Source organism: Spea bombifrons, chromosome 9 (genome assembly GCF_027358695.1).
Source record: "Spea bombifrons isolate aSpeBom1 chromosome 9, aSpeBom1.2.pri, whole genome shotgun sequence".
NCBI lineage: Eukaryota > Metazoa > Chordata > Amphibia > Anura > Pelobatidae > Spea > Spea bombifrons.
In genome coordinates, this window is record NC_071095.1 from 42,090,649 (window position 1) to 42,117,830 (window position 27,182).

The following is a 27,182-nucleotide window of genomic DNA, read 5'->3' on the forward strand; positions in this document are numbered from 1 at the left end:
GCCCAGGGAAGTCTCGCCAAACCTGGAATAAGAATGCATCTTTTCCTCTCCATAGGACAGCCACGCATCTTTCATAAGCAGTGGCTCTCTGGACTGGCTGGATCTGTCTGGAGATTTTTCTGAGGCAAATCAACTCAATTTCAATGAAAGGTAGGTGAAAATCTACGCTAACACATTGTTTTTCCATGTGCTCAAAATATTCACACATGCATAAGCACATAGTGCTACTGTGATAGAAAGGTTTTATATAGCTCTTTATTGTTTCTTATCTGTTTCCTTGGCACACAGCCATAGTGTTACAAACATAGTATTTGCTATGTCAGTCAGTGCTTGCTGACTCTTGGACCACCGTCTAGTCGAAGAAGACAGAGACCCTATCTAGACAGTATAAAACGACCTGTTGCGGTTATTAATTCAAAGCTCTCCAGGAACGTCTGCCTGCGTATTCGCGTCCCGTCGTTCTGTACTCTCAGTTGTGAGAGTTGGCTGACACAGGCTTCTACCATGTTGTTAAACTAACTTAACCGAAGCTAAGCTAATTCTTCTGATATCTTTTGGGACAATAAATCTCAGAACATGTCTGGCTCATGTTATTTCAGGATCTGAGCTAATTTGCCGACATATGTCCAATGTTATGTACAATGTTAAATACAAGTCATGACCTTTTTGCTTGATTTGTTATTACCGTATTTATAAGGCAACCCCCCGAAATCTGAATATTTAGGAAAAAAAGAAAAAGCCTGAATATAAGATGACTCTATAGGAATTTTTTTTTACCAGTAAATGTTAATTCATGTAAACTATTTTTTTTTAATAAATGCCTTAAACCCCCTATATGCCACTGTGCCCCATGATATGCCCTTTAACCATCTAAATGCCACTGTGCCCCATGATATGCCTTTTAACCCTCTAAATGCCACTGTGCCCCATGATATGCCTTTTAACCAATGGCACTCTGCCCCATGATATGCCTTTTGACCCCCTATGTGCCACTCTGCCTCCAGAAATGCCTTATACCCCTATATGCATATAGAGGGTTAACAGGCATTTCTGGAGGCAGAGTGGCATTAAGGGCGTTAAAAGGCATATCATAGAGCACTCTGCCTACAGAAATGCCTTATGCCCCCCATTTAACCCCCCCCCAAAAAACTCCCAGTGTGTTGTCCGAGCAGCGTGAAGACGTCTGCTCGATTTGCTGCAGCCGGAAGGAGGTGCGGTTAGCAATGGGGGTTGTCTGCGTCCATCGCACAGACCTTCCCCGGCTGTCAGAGAGAATTCCCCGGTGAGGGGAACTCTGATCTCTGACAGCCCCTCCTTCCGGCTGCAGCGGAAGTTGCCTACGCGAAACGCGTAGGCGTCTACACGCTGCCCCGGCTACACACTGGGGACTCGGAAGCACCGGTAAGGGGGGGGGGCAGGAGGATCCAGGTCCCCTGCAGCGCTGCGGGGATCTGGATCTTAGTCTCATAGTCAGACCTATTTGAGGTCTGATTATAAGATGACCCCGATTATAAGACGAGGGGTAGTTTTCAGAACATTTGCTCTGAAAAAAACCTTGTCTTATCAAGCAAATACGGTACTTTTAGCCTCTAGTTGGAACAATATTTTTTTTTTTAATAGAAAGTATTTTTCCAGCTGATCTGGATTCTATGACCCTGGGGAGTCACAACTCGTGAAAACACAACTGGCTTGCATTGGTTATTAAACCTTAGCAATACCATTGTCGAAAGATCTTTCCATTTGCTTGTGATTTTGTGGTGTTGCTAATGGTACTTGTTTACTTCATAGATAAACATTTAGCAGGAATTAAATTGGCTCTTATTTGTTTTGTGTTTTAATTTTAAAAACTATTTTGCAATCTACTTGTTCTCAGATGGTTTTTATCATGGAAGGAATGTTTTTGCATCCAAGGAAATAAATGTGGAATATATGAAATGCTAGAAAAACATAAGTATGTTCAGGAAGATTTACTAGCTCAGCGTTTTATGTCTGAAAGAACCTTGAATCTGTACGTAAAAGCCCTGTGAATTAGTAGTCAAGCTTCTTAATATTTTATTTCTACTGTGCGTTATTGGACACACACACACACACTGTGATGGTGACTGTAGGGTTTGTGCCAGGGATTTTTTTTAAAAAAAACCCCAAAAAACAGCATTTGTTGGCTTTTATCGCATCAAGGCTTCACAATGCATTCAAATTTTCTCCTTTCTTAGTTGCTACGTACATGTATCTTTTCAACACTATAATGCTTGTAATATATGGTCAGTACTTACATAGTACAAAGGTACAGAAACTATATAGTGGCCAAGTGGCACAATACAAGGGACCCCTCATCATATCTTGTTTACCACTCAGATTTTTACCTGTGTACCTTAACCCCTTCGCGACCTTTGCCGGTTCAGGACCGTCATAACAAGAAGGTCACTAAATGACCTTTGACGGTCCTGAACCGTCAAAAAATTAAATAAGCTTAGAAAGTGATCAAGGATCACTTTCTTCGCTTAAACGGCCTTGCTGCAATGCCTCGATGTCGAGGCATTCAGCAAGGCCGAGATCGGCATCGGGGGCCATGTCTGGCCCCTCCCCGGGGCGTCAACAGCCGCCATACATTGTATGGCGACTGACGCCCGTTTTAAAAGCGTTTAGGAGGCGATCAACGATCGCCTCCTAAACTTAAATGGTGTCGCTGGAATGCCTCGATCAGGAGGCATCCAGCGACACCAAACACTTACCTCTGGGTGGGCTGTGACCGCTCCGGAGAGCGGTCACAGCCGCCGCTGCCGGTGATCTTCGCCATCAAGCAAGATGGCGGCGGCCCGGGAAATAAAACAATAAAGACGAAAAAGTTCGCTAGAGGGTCTCCAGACCCTCTAGAGAACTGGCTCCACTTGCTGGTTGAATACAGGTACTGCATTCAACCATGCAAGTCAATGGAGCCCAGCTTTCTAATCACTATGTGATTAATAAAATATTCAAAAAAAAATAAAAAAAAATGGAAAAAAAAATAAAAAAGAATGTGCTAACATTTAAAAATAATTATGCAGTGATGTCACTAGATGAACCATCCAGTACCAGCAAAATGTGTAAAAAAAAATATAAAAAAGTATTAAAAAAATAAAATTAAAAAATAAAGTTTATTATTTTGAGCAAGTGCTAAAATTTCTCAAAAATCTCAACAAAGAGTTAAAATAAAAGCACTTCAAATACCCAAGGGGTGTCTAATATATAAAAAAAATGGCTGATGGGGTAAATTGGAGTGGCCTAGCTCAAAGATAAGGCATAGGTACAGACTGACCAAAATGGAGAAAAAAAGCGCACTTCCCAAATGTGGCATTTTAAATCTGAAACAACCCGACAAACCCATGCATGTCGGGTATCACTGCACTCAGGAGATGTTCCTGAACACACATTGGGGTGTTGTTTGACAGTGGCATATACCAGGACCTGTATATCTATAACTAAAATACAATTTGTGTGAAAAAAAATAAAAAAAATTACTATTACAAAGTTTGACAAAGTGTAGTTCTATAATTGGTGCATGGAAAGGGTTAAAATAACAGCATTTGGAATACCCTGGGGTGTCTAGTTTTCAAAAATATATGGTTTGAATGGGTTAAATTGAGTTAACCGGCTTCAAAGATGTTCCAAAGAGGAGATGGAGGCAGACTGACCAGATTTGTTTAAAAAGATTTGGAAATCATAAAACGCTGCTTGTACTTATTGCCCTATAACTTACAAAAAACAGCAAAAAAAACATAAAAACATTGGGTATTTCTAAACTCAGGACAAGTAGTAGAATCTATTTAGCTAGTTTTTTTACTTGCTTTTTTAGGTGAGTAAAAGATTTTTCAAATAAAAGTCATAAAATGTGTTTTTTTTCAATTTTTCACCATGTTTTTTTTATTTTTTTATAGTAAATAAGATGATACGATCAAAATAATGGTATCTGAAGAAAGCCCATCTTGTCCTGAAAAAAACAATATATAACTTATGTGGGTACACTAAATGGGTGAGGAGAAAATTACAGCTGAACACAAGCACCACAAAAGTGTCAAAACAGCCTCGGTCCCACAGGGTACAAAACGAAAAATGAGCCCGGTCCTTAAGGGGTTAATCTGGAATTGTGACGGAACCCTCCATCCCTGGAGAAGCCTGAGAGCCAGCCTCCTCCCTATTGACTGTGGGCCCTGGCCTTGTAAATACTTCTGTGTGTAGGTAGGGGTCAGTTTCTACTGATTTCCCCCCGGTGCAGGTTTAACCATATTTCCCAAATATTAGATGCTCTGAGGACTGTGGAGCGCTGATATTGATTTGGGATTGGTCCTGTACTGTGTCTGACACCCCCCCAAGATGTTGTTGATAATTCATTTATGTTTGCATAAAAAACCCTGTGTGTGACTCTGAATAAACAGTTCTTGTAAGTCATCCTGCATTAAGCTTCGGCTAGTGATTTGGGTGACTGGCGAGCGGTGCGTTGGAGTTGTGTCCTTATACAATTCTAGGAAGCAGCTATTGGCGGAGTTACCCAGACTGGGTACGGGGCGTCCTGTCACAGGAATCGCACATTTTCAGTGTGTGTGTAATTGATTGCACTTATATACACTGATTTTCCAAGCCGTGTGCTTTATAATCTCTAGCTTGAATGGCTGCCACTGACTTCTTTAGCTAATTTTACAACTGAAATGTGGCTGCTCTTCTATTAAAAGTACAGATATCACACTAGTTAAGATACATTATTTTTCAATACATAAAATTAATTACAGTACAAACACTTTTTCATAATGTAGTCAACAGTGGGGGGGGATAAGCTTGTTGGCTACTAAAGGGTATCCCCACCTGCAGTAATTAGGCTTTAAAGGATTTAGATCCCTTTTCCTAGTTCATTGTAACGTTGCACAACAAAAGCTTTAGTTCTGGATTGTACGGCTGTCAGCATTCTTAATGCAAGGGAGGGAAATGTGTGATCGGCGTCGGTAATTAAATACAATGTCAGTGCACAGAGATCCCACGTTCTTGCGGTTTGCTGGCAGAGAGAGGCAGCTATGCATTTGATGCACACTGCATTGTCATTGCAGCATACACTGGAGTCCCGCTGCAGTGACCTGCAAAATGCTGCGATTTGCCGTTCCTGCAATCAATCTCTGAGCTTCATAATGCCTCAGCTGCTATAGTAACAACTGCATTATGCTGTAGTCTGTAGTCTGCGCACTAGCTTGGGCAGGGCTTTGGATCGTGGGAAGTGTATTCCGACTCCCCCTAGTACCTTCAAGCATGTTTAGGATTGAGACATTAATCACAACAAGATTGTTTAGGATTTATGTCTATGGGGCTACAAAGCAGACCGATATTAAATTGTAATTTTGTTTTGTCTCTCCTGCATACATGGAGGATTTCTAATTCAGCTCAAGGTTAGTGCAATTATTTGGTTATCGCACATACTAAAAACATGCTTAAATTATCCAAACGTGTGCTTGTGTTTCTCTGTCCTTTCGAAATCTCTTTATATTGCAGTTGATAATTTGCTGATCAGTACCTCCCCATGACTGTTCATCATTGCCATGTTTGCTTAGAAATCCTGATGCTTAATTGTAGCTAAATAGTGTAGTCTGTACTTGCTTATTCCAGAATCTATGTATAAACGAATGAGTGTCATGTGCTATCCTAAATGTGGACTTGTCAGACTTTATATTAAGCATTTTCTTTTTATACACATTAAAAAATTACATGTACTTATACACAAAAAATCATATGGTATATTTGTGTGTGTGTGTGTGTGTGTGTGTGTGTGTGTGTGTGTGTGTGTGTGTGTGTGTGTGTGTATATCTATATATATATATTTCTGTAAAGTAAGAATGCTTTTAAAAGTAGACACGTTAATAGTTTATTTTTAGCAATGAACAGAAGAAATATCTAAATCAAATCAATATTTGGTGTGACCAGTCTTTGCCTTTAAAAGAGAAAAGTTCACTTGTCCAAAGTCAGGGATTTTGTAGGCAAACAGATGTATGAATAAATAATTGTACAGGGGCTAATGATCATTGATTTAATATTTGGGTTAAAACACAGTCATTAACTGAAACAGAAACAGCTGCGTGAGAGGATTAAAACGGGGCGAGGAACAGCCAAAATCACTAACAAGGTCAAAAGCCATACGGGCATTGTTGAGGAACATAGACACAGTAGTCAGCCAAGGAAACTTTGTGCAGCAGGTGAAAGACACATCATGCTTAGTTTTCCTTCACCTATCAGAAGATGTCCAGCAGCACCGTTAGTTCAAGATTGGGAGAAAACAGTGGCACTCTGGGACACCCATCTACAGTACAGAGCAGTCTGATCAGAAGTGATCTCCACGGAAGACTTGCTGACAAAAAGCCATACCTCTGATGTGGAAACAAGACCAAGCAACTCAACTTTTCATGAAAACACAGGAACTGGGTGCAGAAAAATGGCAGCAGGTGCTGTGGACTGATGAGTCAAATTCTGAAAGTATGTTCTACAAGATTTTTGGAACACCTACCTGCCGAGTTTCTTAAAAAACTGTGCGCAAGTGTACCTAGAAGAATTGATGCGGTTTTGAAATCATAGGGTGGTCACACCAAACACTGATTTGATTTAGTCTTTTCTTTTGTTGACAGACATGTTATTTATCATTTAACAAAATGCAAAGTCAATTTTGTATAACGTTCTTACTTTACAGGATTTTATTACACTCGCCTCACACTCGTATTCAATTGTAGGTCATAACAGAATGGCACAATCCTAAAACAAAACATGGCAACAAAGAAAACAAAATGACATCAATGACAGCATGCAGTCTTTTGCAATAGTTGTCTATAAGGCCCCAAATTCTTGCAGGTGGTATAGCTGCCCATTCGTCATGGCAAAATGCAAAATGGCATTTTGCCTGGGGAGATCGCAAAGGTGCGGTTCATGCAAGACAACTAAAGTGTTGTCTTGCATGAACCGCACCTTTGAGATCTCCCCAGAGTGGTTTGATGATATTAAGGTCATGAGATTGATGTCCACTCCAGAACCTTCACCTTCTGGCACACTGTTACTTCTGCTGTAACCACTGGAGGATCAACTTGTCATTGTAGTGCTGGAAAGTCCAAGAGCGTCCCATGCGTAGCTTTCATGCAGAAGAATACACGTTTTTTGCCAGTATTTTCTGTTAATATGCTGCATTTATCTTGCCATCAATTTTCACAAGATTCCCTGTGCCTTTAGAGCTCAACACCACCCCCAAAACATCAGTGGGCCACCACCATGCTTCACAGAAGGGATGGTATTCTTATGGTTCTATGCCTTGTTGACCATAAAGCTCTATTTTTGTCTCGTCGCTCCAAATTACAGTGTGCCAGAAGCTGTGAGGCATGTCAAGGTGTTGTCCGGCATATTGTAACCAGGCTTTTTTTGTGGCATTGGCGCAGTAAAGGCTTCTTTCTGGCAACTGGACCATGCAGCTCATTTTTGTTGAAGTATCTTCGTATTGAAAACATACCACATTTTCTTTGTCCAGAGCAGCCCGTATTTCTCCTGAGGTTATCTGTGGGTTTTCTTTGTATCTTGAACAATTCTTCTGGCAGTTGTGGCTGAAATCTTTCTTGGCCTTGGCTTGTCATCAAGAGATCCTTGAATTTGCCACCTCTTAATAGGTGATTGAACAGTACCGACTGGCATTTCCAAGACTTTGGATAGCTTTTTGTATCATTTTCCATCTTTATATAGTTCTATTAGCTTGTTATGCAGGTCTTTTTACAGGTTTTTTTTCTGCTCCCCATGGCTCAGTATCTAGCCTGCTCAGCACATCCACGCGAGAGCTAATAAACTCATTGGCTATTTATACACAGGCACTAATTGCAATTTAAAAAGCCACAGGTGTGTAGTTTTAACCTGTGTGTGTCAAATTGTGTGCCTGTAACAAATATTTGGTGATTTCTATTATTATGATTTAGAAAGGAGCCAAACAACTATATTAATAAATGGCTTAGATAAATCTATATCTATATCTATATATATATATATCTATATATATATATATAGATATATATATATCTATATATATATATATATCTATATATATATATATATAGATATATATATCTATATATATATATATATAGATATATATATCTATATAGATATATATATCTATATATATATATATCTATATATATATATATATATATATATCTATATATATATAGATATATATCTATATAGATATATATCTATATAGATATATATCTATATAGATATATATCTATATAGATATATATCTATATAGATATATATCTATATAGATATATATCTATATATATATAGGTATATACACACACACACACACACACACACGTATAGTAGAGTAGAGGTTGTAGCCGTATTAGTCCAGTGGTGTCGATATATATATATTTTATATATATATATATATATATATATATATATATATATTATATACACACACGCATATATTAGCACTACATGTAGTACAGAGTTCATGTTCACATGCATATTTGGCATCCATTTATTCAGTCTCACATTTGTAACACAATCCTTGCTTTTAACAATTAGATTCATGCTTGGGTACACTAAGTGTTCTGAAATCTGTTTAGAATGTGGCAGGTATAGAGTTCTTTCAGATTTAGTAATGTCTCTTCCTAGAAGTATTCTTTAGATGTGGTGCTAATGATACTTTAATAATGACTGAGCTTGATGTATATTACATAATATAATAATATAGGCACATCAGGGCTAAGCTGTTCGGCTTTGTGTGATGTGAGTATATATTTGAGCATATATTCTTACTGCCTTTTTTCTGACTGCTTTCATTTGATTTAATATACTATCCCTTTTAGTTAACTGGTCTAAATAATTAAATAATGAAAATAATTCATGTATTGGTGTTTTTGTAACTGTGAATGTCAAAAGTCATGGAAGGCTCTGTGTTGCCATACATGACGCTTTCTGATTGGATATGAAGTAAATCCAGAAATGGCTCTCCTTTTTTTGTTGGGGGAGAGATTACAAATGATGACTGAATAATATTGTTTTCAGCGTCACAGCAGAGTGAGACAAACTGTACATATAGTTCATCATTGTAGTGTGAAAGAAGAGCAAGATCAATAACAATGGATATTTGCTGCTCTACACCATCTCAAATGTCCACAGAGAGAGTTTTTACCTGCCAAAAATAATGCATTTTTGTCAAGGCCACTAAAATACTGACCACTGAGTTTAATTAAATTTGATAAACCATTTTGTTTCCCATCTTCCCCAGCTCTTCATATTCCAACAGAACTGAATAATTCATGATACATTATCTCATATTGAAAGGTTTGCAGATTTGCATTTGCTTTCGGAGATAATGTTTCTGTGCTTTCTTAATGAAATACTGTTAGAAAAATGCTTCTGTTATCATAAATATTATTGCTGACAAAGACAGTAGAAAATGTCTAGTCTATGATATATCACGAGTTGCGCCAACATATCTACTAAGAGGCGTAGCCTGCTTAAAAAGTAACCAATCAGAATGATGCATGCTATTAGAAGCAGATAAGAAGTATAAGAAGTTATATAAACCATGTAATCCAAATACGTAATTAGACAACGCTTCGACTTTTGTGTGTTGTGTGCCTTGTCTCGATTATGCGCATAATCTATTAAAGGAAATAACTTTTTCTGAGGAGAATTCGACCATTAATTCAACCAACAAATACACTTCTCATTTAAGAAGATTGATAACTTTGTGGATAGTATGGAAGCATCCACCATGATTTCAAATTTTTAAGTCCATAGATGATGATAATACATGATTCCTCCCATAATGTCCTCTATCGCCTTTTGTTAAGTAGCTGGTAGTCGGTTGAGGCTGCATTTGTCTGAAGACAAGGGAAAAAAAGTAATTGTCTTCCCACAATGAGACACAAATATCAGCTTTCATTGATTATCAAAAAAAAGCATTGTAATTGTAAATAGTAATATTGTTAACTGCTTTATACCTTCCATGGCATAAATATTTACCTACTGAAACCCATTATTGTGTGTACAATCCATACTGACATTTCTAGTATTTCACACGTAAACATATATTTTGCTGGATATGAAAATGTTATGATTGTTTTTTTGCTTGTCTAATGCCGTCTAACTAATTTAGCAGAGGGACTGAGTCGCTGAATGAGGAAAACCAGCAGAAACTGGAAAACCTTAAAGCGTTTTACCAACAGCAGGTGGAGGAGCAGCAGCGCTATGTGCAGGAATTAAAGAAACAGATTGAAGCTTCCCAAATCAAGGGTGAAAAAGAATTAGAACATGAACAATCTGTAATCAACCAATTAATGAAAGAGAGTATGTCCCTTTTTTGTTCTCTAAATTCTTGTATTGTTAATAAGATATTTTTGATGTATATTATATATGCGCTTCACCTATTGAAGAACTTTGTTCTACAACAAGAGTGCACAGCTGTGGTCCTAGGGGGCTGCAAGCAGACCATGTTTTTTGGGTATTCTAGCAGAAGCACATCAACTACTTGTTTTCAGACATGAATACACAGAATTCCCAGCCTATTTGTGGTCCTAAATTAATGGAATGGTGCAGCCCTGTTCTGCAATACGACAACAAAATTTTAATTTTAGAGGCCATGTTTTTGATAAAACCAGCACTTCTACAGCTAAACACTGCTAAAATATACCGGGGTTATGGGAGATACAGACACAGGGAATGGTTTAATCTGTAAGGGCATTAGCAAGCTAAACCATACACAGTGTTTACCACCACAAGTCAGGGGGGTCCTCTCTTTAACAAGCTCCTGGAGCTTTCTATGCAAGGACCCCTCATAGGGCTAAAATATTAGTGGTTGCTGACTGACTCTTGCTCTAATAGACTGGATTCATCTCAAATGCTCATGGAAATGCTTGGTGGCACAAGTTTGCTAAACCAGGTTTTAGGTATTTTATGTTATATGAAGACAGATTCCCTACAATCTTCTATAAAATGTCAGGCATTGAAAACAAAGTACAAATTGTACTTATAATTAGGACTATTTTTATGCCCCACCTTTCGTTGTAGACGAGCAGTGTCTCGCAAAAGAAGAGCACCGTTGGACTGCTGTTCATCAGCATAGAAGGGAGTCTGCTGCTCAGACAGAGCCCAAAACGTATGCAGAGGTCCAGAATAGTGTGCAGACAGAGGACATCAATCCTTCTCCCGCCGAACAAGACAGAAAGAGGCTGGTTCAGTTGGAACTGCTACAAAAATGTTCTCTAAGAAAAGCAGAAAGGAACATCAGAAGAAACAAGGTAAAATTTCATCTTGAGCGGATTGCCAAAAAGCAAAACCTTTTACAAGCCAAGAAAAATCTCCAACAGCTACAGGCTGTATGTTGGATCAGTGAAGACATTGTCAAACAGACCTGTCCTCGTGTTTCAAATGCACACAAATCCACAGAGAAATCTACAACACTTAGAAGGAGCAGATCTTCACCCTCTGGATTTGCATACTGTAGGAGATGGACGTTACCCTATTTTATGCCGCCGCGTCCTCCTGTTAGGTGAGTCAACTCAAAGTGACAAAAGTAGCAAAAGCTTTTTCTTTGCCATGACTTGATTTATAAGCGTTAAATTGAACACTTGCTTTAAACCTCTTATACAATACCTTAGCGATTTGTACGGTTACAATAGTTGTATTATAAACAGAAATGGACTTCTGTCCACAAAGTGGAGAAATGTTATTGCCCGTCCCACTTTCATTCCATCAGCCATTATGGTAAGCCACATACATTTTTTCTTGCTACTCAGAATATGAGCGGTCAAACTTGGATGTTGATGATTGGCATTACATATATGTGTATAACATTAAATTTTAGAAATTATTACTGCACGGGTATATGCTTGTTGATACACCTTTTAATATTTCCTTTTGTAACATGCTTTTTTTCTTGTTTTCTTACAGTGGTCTCCTAAAAAGAAAAGGCAGGTACGAAACAATAACCAGTTCAGAATTCAAGCCAAGAAGATCATTTTCTGAAGAATGTCTGCTAAAGGCCTCTTGTAATTGTTCAAAAAATGGTAATTTGGAATACAAAGAGACTAGTGTAGCAAGGACAAAGGCACAGTTTGCAGAAAAGCGCACCTTTGGGTCGGTTACAAACCTTAATAAAACAGGCATATGCTGTAGCACTACTGTTTTAATTAGCGATCCCCAAATGACCAAAAAGCGGCCAAAAATGGACAAAGCTGGCAACAGATCAAAGGGGGTCCCCAACACCCGCCCTGTAGAATCTCCAAAGAAAAGAAGTGCACGGGTGCCTGTGAGTACAGCAATCAGGGACCCCAAACCAAAATCATTTAAAAGCCCTTCCCAGCAGGCTGTTGGGGGCTTTAAAAAGAGAGCTGTACTAGAGAGGAGTAAAATACTCCAGAAAAACGAAGGAACCAAATCTGTAGAAAAATTCACCAAGCATGCCAAAAACCCATCTACTGTTGTTAGAGTGCCTACTGAACATCCATCGCTTGCTGTTAAAGCTGTGAAACAAGAATTAGATTCCTCGTTAGCAATTGCACAGAAGAAATCTGGTAATGAGGTTGCAAAGATATCATCATCCGCTGATAACATTAATCAATTAAGTAGTTCCTTTCCTATTGATACAAGGTGTAAGAGCACAGAAAGAACAAATAGCAGAGTGTTAAAGCCTGCCACAGGGTTATTGGAAAATTGGAGAGAAGGCGACGAAAGTGCCTCCTCGGACAGTGAAAGCTTTTATTCTATTGACTCCCTTTCATCTGCATATGCCAGTGCCTTGAATGAACAATTAAAGATAGAGGAGCAGGAGGTAAATAAAACCCAAAGTGACCAAAAAAACTCTGACAGTGAGGACAGCCAGATTTCCCAGGACTCCTTGATGGAAAGAGAAAATCGGAAGGAGAGACTTAATAAACGAAAGTTTTTTAAATGCAAGACTATTTTAAATCCATGTAGTTCTTCCCAACCTTTGGCAGTGGCTCAAAATACAGAGCCTATAGTTTTGGCTGGTTCCATCACCAGTGGACTTTCTAAATGCTTTTCTCTGGATAGTTTGGCAGATGCAGATGAATTATCTGAGACGGATTCAGCTAAAGAATTGCCTGCAGAGATCTTCTGGAAGCTTCAAAGTCCCAGGTTTCCAATGCCACATTCACAAAATCAGAGGGATGTTGATACCACACAAGAAAGCAAGAAGTCTACTATGGAGATAAATGGATCATTTTACCTTAACGTGAATCAGGGGGTGTCTTCCAACTACTGTGATCCACCTTTAGTTAAAAGCTTTGACGTTTACAATAGGACACCAGCCAATGTTTATGATGTAAAAGAAGTACAGTCAGATAGCAACATGCCCCCTCTTTCTGACATCTGCTCTGCATGCAAGTCAGAAGACCAGAGTCCCACATTTGAAATGGTCGTTAATGATGTTGGTGGGGATTCTAACCATCTTGTGCCTTCTTTACATTCTTGTCCAAAACCTTTTGTCCAGGTTATAAATGAGGATTCCAACCAATTACTTTTACAGCCATTATTTTCTCAATGTTCAAAAAGTTTACCGCCATTACATGAGACAGTTTCACTTGCAATTAAGGATGACCACGGTAGCATGGAATTAGTTGAAAACCATAATCATGACCTGGAAAATCTAGATGAGAACATAGAACCTCAAACAACACAAAACTGTATCAGTATAATTACTAATAATGCTGTTAATTGTGATTTTAAAGAGGTGCAGAACCAAAGTACAAAAAAACTGTCTTCTATAATCTTAGATGGACATCTTTCAAACAATCAAGCAGAACCTGCAAGTATTGAGCAAAAGTCGCTTAAAAACAGCAATGGCGTTGCCAGTGATTTTATAAACAAAGCAGATAAGAAAAGGCATACCTCAATAGGCATAGAGCAGTTGGAGATGATTGTAGAAGGTCAGCCAACGTGTGGTGAGCACACAGATTTTAGTATAGTAAAGGAAAATAAAAAAGAGCTAATTGAAACACTGATATCAAAACCATGTGAAGAAATCCTCCCCAAAACATCGACCTTTAACACCAAGATTATAAACTATCACAAAGATCTGAACCAAAATGTTTGTCATGTACTCTCCTGTAGTGAGTCTTCTGATATCACCCCGCTTGATAAAAAAGAAAACGGTGAAAGGTTTCCTGTAGCTCAAACACAAGGAAATTATGAAAAATCCTACTGCAGTGATAATACTTCTGGAAGAGCCATTGATCAAAATATCAAACATGTTGCAAACATCAACAATCAAAAACAGTTTGAAATGACTGCACAGTGTACTGTTACAAGCTCACAGATGCAGGATTGTCAAAGTGTTAAGAAACATCTGTTTGGAATTCAGAAACTGACCAACAATGAAACGGGAACAACGGAAAATAGGAATGCAGATGATTGCTCAGTTGCTGATATGCTTGTAACATCAACACTTCTGCACCAACCTGTAATGTCTGATATTGAGCTACGAGAAAACAGTTACAATTTACCAAAATCACTTTGCCGTTCCAGAACAGAGAGTGATGCAGATTCTGGTGGATCTCAAGACTTTATAAATCTTAATTCAGATAGCTTAGTTCGAATACAGAAACAGAGCGAACACGGAACTAGGCCTAACAACGACATCTGTTTGGTTGTTGATACTGGAGCAGATATGTGCAATAATCTATCTTCTACAAAAGAAGATACAGCCACTGTAGAGCTTACTGATCTGAATAATCCTGTTGCCTCACATTCTCCTACAAACGCATCCTTCCTGCATGCATTGGGCAGTGGTAGTTTTGACAACTGTGCTTTTTCTACATTGGATGTGTCTTTGGCAGAACAAACTGTTGAGGTGATGGAAACACCTCTTAAGGGAGATGAGCCATATAGTCTGATACCCAATACATCACATACAACAATAGTGGAGGACACATGCAGCATCACAGTACCTGCAGATAATGATATCGGCTCTGTACTCCCCACCGCATCACTTGATGAAACTAATACTGAATTGGACTCTGTCTGTGCTAATCTCGAAAGTTGTCATGTTGAGCATGATGTGGAAGAAACTACTTTTCTCGTGTCTAATGCACTTTTCTCACATAAGAGCAAACTAGATGTTGTTCTCCCACCACCTTATAGCACAGATCAAGATACTGTGCAAACACAACAAAAGTATTTAGGAGTTGATGCTGAAGAATCAGATGATGGAGCTGGCACTATAAATGACACCCAGGGAATGAATAAAGTTATTTATAGAAAAGCAAATCTGTTGCAGGATAATTGCCGAGAAATAGTATTGTTTACCAGTCATGAACATGCAGTCGAGACTTCACTTATCCAAACCAGTGGCCACCATCATGAAGGAATTCCTACTACTCTGAATCACTCAGAATCCCAGCCATTAAGTGAACAAAACCATATTTCAAGACCTAAGTGCATTTGTGTTTCAGATACAGATGAGAACAAAAATGAGATCTCACAGTTTTCAAATCAAAGGAGCGATGATGCCACACTTGGTTTTAGTACATATGATAATCACAATCCAAACGATTTAAATGTAGACATTTTAGAATATGGCTACAAAACAGGCAACAGTCCACAAACAACTACAGATAGTGGGGTGCTATGTGGGCAAGCCCACATGCCTAAAAGCCGTAACAGTGGGAACCATTTCCTCATCTTGACTCCTATGAGTCAAGATGAGGAAATGGTTCCCAGTGAGAACTCAACCAGCAGTCATGGCAATTTTAAAATGTCTGAGTACATGACCAAGCATTTTGGTGATTGTTTCACTAATTTAGAGTGTAATAAACCTACTGAGCATACTGGAACTTTATACATGGGGATTGATGTTGATTCCAGCTCATCACAAGAAGATAACAGATGTTATGACATGCAAACAACAGACAATTTGAGAAGCGCAGGTCTGGTTCTTCCATATTATGATGTAATCATGCAGCATGAATTGTTTTGTGAAAGCGAGAATTGTAAAGATCAAACTAGTAACTCCAGCCCCTGTATCACGCATGTGAGTAGCCCAAGAAATATAACTGGAAATGACTCTGGGACTGATACCTTAGCTCTTTGTTCCAGTCAGCTGCAAGAAAACTGCACCAGTGCTGGGCAAGTTACTGAAAACATGACACATTCTTCGGCCTCAAAATGTGTAACAATAAAAGAAACAAGATTAGCCCTGGAACCACACGGGATGGGTTATGAACCCAATATCTTATGTCAAGCAAAAAATAAAAGTGGAGATTTTGAAACATCAGCTGGTTCAGTGATAGCTGTTGAAATGAATCCATCAATTCCCCAGTTACACACAATTTACTTACATGAAGAACGTCGCCTTAATAACTATGAAACCCATGAAAATCCGCAAAATGAAAGTCGTGGAAAAATCAAATATTTTCAAAGCGAATCTGTTCAGGGAACATCACTGCCCAATGTGGAATGTGACAAATTAAAAAAATATGTACTTTGTGGTAATTCTGACAATAGCAGTAAATGTCAATCAAGCATAAACCAACCAGAAAACCTGAATGTGTCACAAAAAATGAAAGAACCACTTCATGAAAGACACAGTGCGTTTGATGGAAAAAATAATAGTAGAGAATATACAGAGTTAAAAGAGAGTGAGAAAACAGAAGTTGAATACATCCAAGAAACTATGCATCTGCAACCAAAATCTGCATGGCAGTATGCCAGAGAGGGAACTTATTTATTGAGCGATTACACAAAAGATGACCACTCTTCGACTGCCATATTAAATAAAATTGAATCTCTGAATAGAAGGCTAAAAGAGCCTTCCCTAGAGGTGGTGGACAAACCAAAGCAGATCAACGTATCCAATGATAATTCTGTAATACAGACAGATGCCTGTAGCGAACATTGTTCTGATCCTGCCTTCTTAAACAATGTGGCAGCTGGTAAGATCCACACACAGTCACCTATATGTTCAGACTTTAATGATAGTCAGTCTGTGGAAATGGACAATATTCAGGATCATGATAGAAGATGTCAGAAAATAATAAATGAGGGAGGTGCAGAAACAAAGCATTACTCTGGACACAGTTGCAGCACAGCATGCTGTAGCTCCAATAAACAGCCGCATGAATGTTCATTGAACCCTGCTTTAACAACACCCACCATTGCTATAAAGTGTGATCATGGTCATCCATCTGTTATTCCTGCTCATTCCTTCCAAACTCTACTTATGGAGTGCACACGTTTAAATGGTGCTGAAGCTGATATTAGCAGTCCTAGATTAAATGAAAATAAAGGTGTAAGCACAGAACCAACTCATCTAGGTGAACCACGTGCAGTAAAACCACACAACTACGTACCAAGTATAATTGCTTACCAAACCACTGTTATTCCTCAGTGCATCCCTACCCAACAGGAAAACGTAGATGACAAAATATATGTAGCAAGCAAAGAACAACCTAAAAAGAAATGCAATGTAATTCAAGAATTGCAACACGAGACAGACATATTACGTGAAACCTCTGCAGATAATAAAGAAATGTTAAACTTTTCTTCAAGTGATATTAACCCCTTTGTTCACCCTTGGCAGTCGGAGAAGTGTGGCAATGTGAGGTGGAGGCAATATGCGTTCAACAGTGCCAGCGATTTGTCTTGCACAAGGTACCCAGCCAGACAGGGGGATGATAGAATTCTACGATGTTCCAGTGTTGATGAAGGGCTAAATGCAAATAATTCACCATTCCAATGTCACTTAAGTTCATATGCAAATGCTAGACTGATGTCCAGTACGTTAAGTAGTATTGATGACCCACAAACAGCGGAAGAGCCAACACGTATGCTAGAAGATCATCAGTATTATTATAATTACCTTCTATCTGCTGATAGTATTGAGCTAAGCAAAAAGAATGATGGCAGCAGCGATGGGTTAAATCCGAAATCTGAAAACAGCTCTGGACTGGTGGATGAAATTATGCTTCTATATACATCAGAGTCGGAAACGTACAATGAAAATGATGCAAGAATACATTGTGAAAAGGAAACACAGACAAAAGAAAGGCACAGGAGACAAAATAGACACCAGCGAAGTTATACAGACGTATCACACATCAAACTGTCAAAGACCAGGAATGAATATCCACGGCGAGCATCGTTGTCAAGCATGCAGAACATGTCCCTTCACTTATCCCAACTCTTGCATGAGACATCTGAACTACTTGGGAATCTGTCTCAACATCAAGCTGATTTCCACGCTGATCCCAGAGGATCAGCTGTAGATATTTGTCAAAGGACATTGAGAGACTCTTCTACTCAGACAACTGTTGACATAGGTATCCAGACAGATTTGGAAAGGACAAAAAAGGGCAGGGAGGGTAACAGGCTATTAAACACCTCCGAAATTAATATTTATGTTAAGGTAATAGGGTCCGACTCATTGACTCAGCCGACAGAAAACATTACGTCGTCTGTAAAATTGGATAATCATGTTGTTCCAAAAACCCAGAGCCTACCAAACCTTCATGATTTCGCTTCTTGTGAAAAACCCCAGGGACGCTTGTTTCAGTCAGCCCATGTAAGAGCATCAACCCCTTTCTTAAACAGCTTGAAAGATATGTCCTCTCAGACATCGTTTTCACCATCTGCAAGAAGCTGTGGTGCTCCAGCCATGCTGCATATCAAGAAAGAGCCGATCCCAGAAATTAGTAGTAGCTCGGCATCCAGCGCCATACAAGCTCCAGTTTACCAGCCTAGAAAAAAGCCAAACCTAAACAAACAGAATCAAAAGTTGATATGCCAAGGAGACACAATAATGGTTGACAGAGCCTCATCGCCAATCTTAACACTAAGCGCAAGTAAAAAGCCCCTAAATAAAATCGTGCCACAACATGATTTTACCAGTCAAAATATTCTGAAATTCTTTCGACATCAAAGGAAGAAGCATCACAGCACTTCTGAGCCACAAATAAATAATTCTTCTCAAACAGAAACAGACAGTGAATGTGGCAGCTTTGAAGGTAGCGTGGGGGCAGTCAATAAATCTGAACACAGGCAGTCAACTTGCAGAAGAATTTCAGAAGGTAAGAAACCAGTACATAGGTTTGGAAGTGAAGCCTGCCTTATAAAAGAAGCATACCCCTTAGATTGTAACCGGTCGAGGAGTATATCAGAGGTATCCGGTATCGGGAGACTATCTAATGACATGAAGTGTTTCAGTCTCAGAAGACGTGATAAAGCCGATGGCACATCTGCAACTGCTTTAAATTCGCATCATCACAATGTGCATTCACCTTCGTGGGAGAAGGAAATCCTCTCACGCAATTTAGTGAAAGAGAATACTAGCCAAATGCCGGGAATTCCAGACAAAAAGCTTTGTAATGACACTGACAATCAAAATAGTTTCACCCCATCTTTTAACGATTCATTTTTCAAAAATGTCAGCCACCCGATTTCAGTTTCAGAAGTCGGGGGAATTGACCTACATAAGGACGTGGAATCGGTTGTGGAAAGTGAATGCAATACAGAAGTTCTTTTAAATCAGGATTCTTCTAGTAGAGTGAGCCAGAAAACATATAATTACACTTTACAGGAGCTACCCATGCACAATAAATTCAGGAACTGGCCTGGAGTCCAGTATAGTCCCACTAGAACAGGGAGCTTGATAAGAAGCTCTGCAGAGTACAGTGTAACAGCAAGTCCAACAAAGACTGAGACTTCTGAGGCATGTGAAAACAGGACTAAGGAAATAGAGAGGTTGCAGAAGGAGCGAGCAGAGATTATGTCTGGGATTCATCTGGAACTCAACCAGCAGCCTCTCACTGTCCAGCTCGCAGAAGCAAAGCTCAGCTATGGTATTGGAGAAACGGATGCCCTCCTGAGAGTTATTCAGAATGGGAAGTTGGATGGTCAAGATACAATTTCTATAAAAGAGCAATTATACGACAGGTAACTAAACAAACAGAGATTTGGGCACATTACAACATTTTTGAGGGAAGTGTCAATTGTGACATAATGGATTACAGTAACTGAAGTTACTAGCACTCAATATTTAACACTGTTGTTTAAGTATATAAAGTAAACCTGTTATGTAGAACACATTGTTCCATATGAGTTAGTGATTGAGACAGTCTAGCTGAAAATGAAGCAAAAACATAGTTCTTTAGATATTTTTACAATGTCTTCATACTTCTAGGTTGGGACCATTAGGGACAGGGTAGACTCCCCTCTGGTCACATGTGGCACTGAGTGCATAGAGGAAGCCTATATCACAAACTTGCTATGATTAGACACTTTTTTAAGAAAAAAAAATGTAATTTTCAAAATCCACTAAACTGTTTCATATGTAAAAGAAAATAAAAATAAAAATGTTGGCATTCGCATTTTCAAATCCTCTCTAGCAAGAGGCAGAATTCTTCTCAATGAGAATAATAATGAACTAGACAGTTTTAGGAGCATGCCCATATGCTAGACTGATACTGTCTCATTTTATCATCTGATGCAAAAGAGACACTAAGAAAACAGCCCCTTACATTAAAAGTTGGAAGGCATCATGGATTGTTTAAATAAATAAATGAGTTGTTTCCATAAAGAGTTGCAAGTTACCTTAAGATGAGCCTGTCTCGGGGCTGTTCTATGTGTAGTAGTCTCTTCATGTTGAGGCTTTGTTATACTTTGAAAGGCCAGCTATCCCCTGTTTCAGCAAATTAATTTAGCACCCTGGGCAGGGATTTTTAGCACAGCCCCCCAGGACCCATAAAGAGCTCTAAAGATGGTACCCATCCCTAAGTACCTCTCCGCTCGGAAACTATACTCACCACTCTGCATGCAACCCACATTCATTGATTGTGCCGTGTGTGTAAAGGCAGGGGTGTGTGGTGAGGGCAGTGTATAAATGTGTATGTATGGAAAGGCGTATGTTAGTATCTGTAGATAGATATAGATATATATATATATATATATATATATATATATATGTGTGTGTAAGGGCAGTGTATGTATGTATATGTCTGTGAATGGGCAGTGTATGGACAGGTGTGTGTAAGGGCAGTGTATGTGTATATGTGTAAGTAAGCTGGTGTGTACGTATGTTAGGGAGAGCTGACCCACCCAATCCAAGCAGGCTTTGTATACAACAACCAGCCAATCACCAGTAAGGTACAGGTATATAAAGATGTTATGTCTGGAATAGATTTTTTTTCACGCTCCCCACTTCAGACACATGAAAGTGATTGAAAGTCTGCGTAAGGAAAGAGAGGAGAGACTGCAGAGTTTTAGAAGAAGTCGCAGCCTCAGTCCCCAGAAACAGCTGAGCACGTCTCAAGCGTCACTGGCTTCCCTGCGGGAGTCTGACCTGCCAAGCCGGCGCAGAGAATACTTACAGCAACTGCGAAAGGAGGTCGTGGATAATACCAGGTAGGAAAAATGCCTAATCTAAAGCCTATGCAGCTAATTGGCACAGTGTTGCTTATGCGCTAAATCATAGTAGTGCAGTAAATATCACATTCGGCTGGCTGAGGGTTACAGGAGTTTATTTTTAATAGTGGGTTAAATGCTGCCCTGCCTTGTGCTTTAACCCCTTAACGACAATTGCCGGTCCTGGCACGACACGGAAAAGCATGTGCTTTACGACAATTGACGTGCCAGGACCGGCACGTCTTTAAACGGGTGCAGAAAGCGATCTACTTTCGCTTTCTGCACCCAAAAAGCGTTGCTGAATGCCTCGACCTCGAGGCATTCAGCAACGCCGCGATCGGCACGAAGGGGCCATCTCTGGCCCCTCCACGGGGCGTCAACATCCGCCATACTTTGTATGGCGGCGGACGCCCGTTTTAAAAGCGTTTAGGAGGCGATCAACGATCGCCTCCTAAACTTAAATGGTGTCGCTGGAATGCCTCGATCAGGAGGCATCCAGCGACACCAAACACTTACCTTTCGATGGGCTGTGACCGCTCCGGAGAGCGGTCACAGCCGCAGCTGCCCGTGATCTTCGCCATCAAGCAAGATGGCCACCGCCCTGCAAGAGATACAAACAAGTTTTAAAGTTCGCTAGATGGTCCAGACCATCTAGAGAACTCTGGCTCCACTTGCAGGTTGAATACAGGTACTGCATTCACCATGCAAGTCAATGGAGCCCAGCTTTCTAATCACAGTGTGATTAGTAAAAATAAAATTAAAAAATAAAATAAAATTAATAATAATTAGAAAAAAATAGTAAAAAAACAGTAAAATGTAAAAATCATTTCCCACTGATGTCACTATCAGGGGAACCTCCAAGTTGAAAAAAAGTGTTAAATTTTTTTTTTAAAAAAGGCAAAAAAAATTAAATATATATATAAAAAATATATTTTTGTGAGCAAGTCCTAAAATTAGCATATTAGCTTAAAACAATTCTCGCATGGAAAGAGTTAAAATACTGGCATATTAAATGCCCGTGGGGTGTCTACTTTTAAAAAATGTATGATTTGATGGGGCAAATTGAATTGGCCGGGTTCAACAAGGTCCCAATTAACACCGGGGGAAGGATGGCCACACATCTAATTTCCAATTAGAAAAATGCACACGTACCAAATGTGGCCTTTTAGTTCCCCCAAAAAATGACAAACCCATACCAAGGGGTATCACTGTACTCAGGAGATGTTGCTGAACACATTATGGGGTGTCGTGTGACAGCGGCATATACCAGGAGCTGTAAATTCATGCATAAAGTAGGTGTGTGTGGGAAAAATACACACACAAAAATACTACTGCAAACTTTGAAAAAATGCTGGTGGTAAAATGTGTGCATGCAAAGAGTTAAAATACCCTGGGGTGTCTAGTTTTCAAAAATATATGGTTTTGTTGGGCACACTGAAATGGCCCGGCTCAAAGATGTACCAAATAGGGCATGGGCAGTGGATCCCCAAATGCCAAAGTTCAACATTGAAAAATGTGCATGCCCCAAATGTGGCCCTTTTGCCCCCAAACAGCCAGGCAAAATCATTCATGTGGGGTATCACTGCGCTCAGGAGATGTTGCTGAACACATATTGGGGTGTTTTGTGATAGTGACATAAACGAAAACATTTTAATTCATACCTGAAGTAAAATGTGTGTGGCAAAACAAATGCAAAAAAATGACTACCATAAAGTTTGACATAGGCTGCTGGTAGAATAAGTGCATGGAAAGAGTTAAAATACCAGCATTTGAAATACACTGGGCTGTCTAGTTTTCAAAAATATATGACTTGATGGGGTAAAATGCATTGGCCGGGTTCAAAGATACCTGAAATGGCACATGGGGGGAAGAATTACCAGATTTGGAAAAAATGGCTTTGAAATAGCAAAACGCTACCTGTACTTATTGCCCCATAATGGGTAGAAAAAAGCAAAAAAACATAAAAACATTGGGTATTTCCAAACTCAGGACAAATAGTAGAATCTATTTAGCAGGTTTTTTCATTACCTTTTATAGATGAGTAAAAGATTTTTCAACTAAAAGTTAGAAAGTCATTTTTTTCTAAATTTTTCACCATATTTTATACTTTTTTTAATAGTAAATAATATGATACAATCAAAACAATGTCATCTAAAGAAAGCCCTTCTTGTCCTGAAAAAAACAATATATAATGTGTGTGGGTTCAGTAAACGGGAAAGAAGAAAATTACAGCTAAACACGAGCAGCGCAGAAATGTTAAAACGGCCATTGTCATGAAGGGTACAAAAAGTAAAATCAGCCTTTGTCACGAAGGGGTTAATCAGCATATTGTCTCAAGTTAGAACATACACGTTTTAAATCTGTCGGTATCTTGGTTATGCAGCCAGCTGTAGGTGCAGTCGGTATCCATTTTTATTTTGTGATGTGCCACGGTGTGAAGCCAGTTCTCTCCTGATGGAGATTTGTTCTTTTTATACCTGGTATGTTTGGACTTTGCATTTGGACTGAGGTGGAAAATATGGTAAAAACAGCATTAGCCAGTCTTAGAAAATTAAGGTTTGTGGACAGATCAAATAATTTTAATTACAGGATCCAAAAATCAAAGAAGCCGGTTCAGTGTCCCTCAGAGATTGAGATGATGCTGAGAGATTATCAAAAGGCCCGTGAAGAGGCCAAGACAGAAATTGCCAGGGCAAGAGACAAACTTCGGGAAAGAGCAGAACAAGAAAAGAAGAGAATACAACAAAGTGGCAAACCAAAGGTACATCCAAGTGTGCATTTGGCCCCATGCGCGTTATTACCTTATAGGAACAGTCTAGTCTTCTCCAAAATTGTATTTTTGTTCCTTAATGCATGTCGGGGTCCATTTTGTGATCAGCTTCTGTTATTCCCATTTATTGAGTTAGGAATGACTAGAGTCGGAGTTTTACTGATCTTGTGCAAGAAGCATACTGAGGTATTCTCGCCGCTTTCAGTAGGTAGCTGGGGGGTTGAGTTAAAAGGGACAGATTTTGTGACAGTCTAATTTTCTACCTCCAATAACTAAAGGTTGATACCTTTTGTCCATGGCCTGGTGTGATTTCTTTTTTTTTTTTTTTTTTTTTTTTTTTTATACAGGATGACCTCAAACTGAAGACACTTCTGAGCACTAGCACTTTATTAAGCAATTCCAGCATCAGTTTGTCTTCAGGTCCAACATCTGGATATAACAGTAGCATCCCTGCTAACTACGACAAACACGGCCAACTAGGCGATCGGGAGGTAAGTTATGGCTTTACCCTAACCTACAACATCCACTGGTCAGAATATGTTAACAGTATTGTATAAATATGCCTGTGTAAGATGAATGATCAGAGACAACAGTCCATGCCGGCATTTACACAAGTCATCAGCTCCCCTCCGCAGCTGCTGTGTCAGGTAACGGCTGTAAGGTTTAGCTAAACTCAATAGAGTTCAGCTATTTAAACAGTTAGTCAATTTGTAAACTTCCGCAAAAAAACAAAACGAAAAGCCAAACTATGTCATGTAATACAATGAGTAATCGTATTACATGACATAGTTTGGCTTTTGTTTTGTTTTTTTGCGGAAGTTTACAAATTAACTAACTGTTTAAGTTGAGTTGATGTGTTTTAGCCATAAATTGTAGCCAGATCTAGAGTTCACTGGATTTGATTTATGCAATTTTGAAAGTGGTTATACGAGTCGATCAATGAACATATACTTTTTCCAATTTTTAGACTTCTCCAAGGAGCATGGACCACCCCACTGTGTCAACAAGAGGTCGTTCATCTTTAAGGAACAGTCATCATCTTCCAGATTTCGAGAATGCCTCCAAGTCAAGTACATGTAACTCTATTTATACCCCTTTATGCCCATATCCAGTCACTGTACTTGCTGAAGGATATTGGGAGTTACTGGTTTGGTTTGCAATAATTTTCTTTTTTATTGGTTGACCCCACAAAAGTGGTACATGGTGGTGAGCAGGCCTGATATTCAGCAAGTTCACTTCCTTTAGGGGCAGTTGGGAAGGGGTCGCTGTAGATTTATGTCAGGTCTAACTGTCCATGGATCATCAACGAGCAGGCAACCTTAGCCTATGCAACACTATGTGACTACCCAAAATCAGGGTTTTTTTGCATTACTTCGACTCACCAGTACGATTGGCTACAATTCAAAGGCACAAGGGCAACTGTTTTTTAGTCGTCACTGATGATTCCTGGACAATTTGTCTGGGTTGCGTGGTAGTTATTCATATTACTAAGAGCGTGTTTAACCCCTTAACAACCAGTGACATGCCAGGCACATCAAATATGTAATTTGGGTTAAGTTGAACTGACCAGTTTTAAAGATGTCCCAAATAGGACAGGGTGCCAGAAGGACCAGATGTCACAGTTCCAAGTTAAAAAGTGTGCACTTCTGAAACGTGGCATTTTACCTCCCAAACAACCCCACACACCCATGCATGTGTTGCTGAACACATATTGGAATGTATACCAGAAGCTATAAATTCATACCTGAAGTACAATTTGTGTGAAAAAAATAAATAAATACTACCACAAACTCTGGTGGTAGAATATCATTCATGGAAAGGGTTAAAATACCAGCATTTGATACCGCGGGGTGTCTAGTTTAACAATGGTTAATGGGTTTGATGGGGTAAATTGCATTGGCTGGCTCCAAAGATGGCCAAAATAGCACATGGGGGCAGAATGACCAGATTTGGAAAATAGCTAAATGCTACTTGTATTTACTGCCCTATATTGTGCAAACAAACCCCAAAACATAAAAACATTGGGTATTTCTAAACTCAGGACAAAAAGTTTTTAGATGAGTAAAAGATTTTTCAAATAAGTGAGAAAAAGTGCTTTATTTAAATTTTTCATCATCTTTTATAGTAAATTAAATATGATCAAAAAAACAATATATAACTTGTGTCGGATCACCAAATGGGAGCGGATAAAATTACAGCTAAACACGAGCACCACAAAAGTGTTAAGGGATGATAACAGACATCCATGGAAATGCTGTTTTTGTGTTTGAGTTAATGATATAGAAGTAAAAACATTTATTTTGCTTTTGATAACATTACAGAAACTGCTGATGCTGACTTAATAGCTACTGGCAAAACATGTCCTGGATATATTCCGTACACCTCTTCCCCACCATCATCCATTGTGTCCTATCAGGAGTTTGCCAGGCTGGTCCAAGTTAATGCTACATCGGAGGTACGATTTAGGTTTTCAGTGTCAAATAAAAAACACCCATCGGTCATAAAAATCAAAGCTCACTTTTAGAGGCTTAGAATCCCCCCGTCTTTTGGAGGTGCTTGTTCATTTAAGCAAATTAACATGTTTGTGCAAAACTCCAGTGTGCAAGGTGTCAAATAATAATAACGTGTTTGTATCCTAAAGGTCTGTTAGCTTTCTAGTGTCTAATGCTGCATTTGCCCATCCCAGAAAGCCGAGGCTGTCTGAGGCCTGCATGCTAAATGAACTGAGTGGGTTCATTTTTATGATTAGAGCGCTTACTTGTGCCCTGGTGTAAATCATTAAAAACATGTCTGTTGTTTCAGGTTATGGCTGCATGCTCCTCCAACCTAATGAATCTGTTTAATTACCAGGCAGCGTCTGGCTGGAGGTACGTCTTCCTGCTATTTTGTGCCTTCAGAAAGTTTGAGGAACTGTTTTTGCGGTGGGGTAAATGGCTTGTTTCGCCCTCCCGCTCTAAACCATGCAATTGTGGTCTATTTAGTTGCCCTTGAGGAGTCATAA

The 27,182-nt window shown here is 39.2% G+C and overlaps 1 protein-coding gene across 1 annotated transcript in view; it reads left to right on the top strand.

Moving 5' to 3' along the window:
* Positions 1–27,182, top strand: part of STARD9 (StAR related lipid transfer domain containing 9) — a 90,963-nt gene that overhangs the window by 61,090 nt on the left and 2,691 nt on the right. Inside the window, exons 20-30 of the mRNA XM_053474460.1 lie at positions 56–150; positions 10,154–10,344; positions 11,065–11,545; positions 11,947–15,777; positions 16,810–19,944; positions 21,214–21,411; positions 24,001–24,172; positions 24,529–24,672; positions 25,149–25,251; positions 26,503–26,636; positions 26,984–27,048. Coding sequence (XP_053330435.1) covers positions 56–150; positions 10,154–10,344; positions 11,065–11,545; positions 11,947–15,777; positions 16,810–19,944; positions 21,214–21,411; positions 24,001–24,172; positions 24,529–24,672; positions 25,149–25,251; positions 26,503–26,636; positions 26,984–27,048 — 8,549 coding nt within the window. The remainder of the gene's footprint in view (positions 1–55; positions 151–10,153; positions 10,345–11,064; positions 11,546–11,946; positions 15,778–16,809; positions 19,945–21,213; positions 21,412–24,000; positions 24,173–24,528; positions 24,673–25,148; positions 25,252–26,502; positions 26,637–26,983; positions 27,049–27,182) is intronic.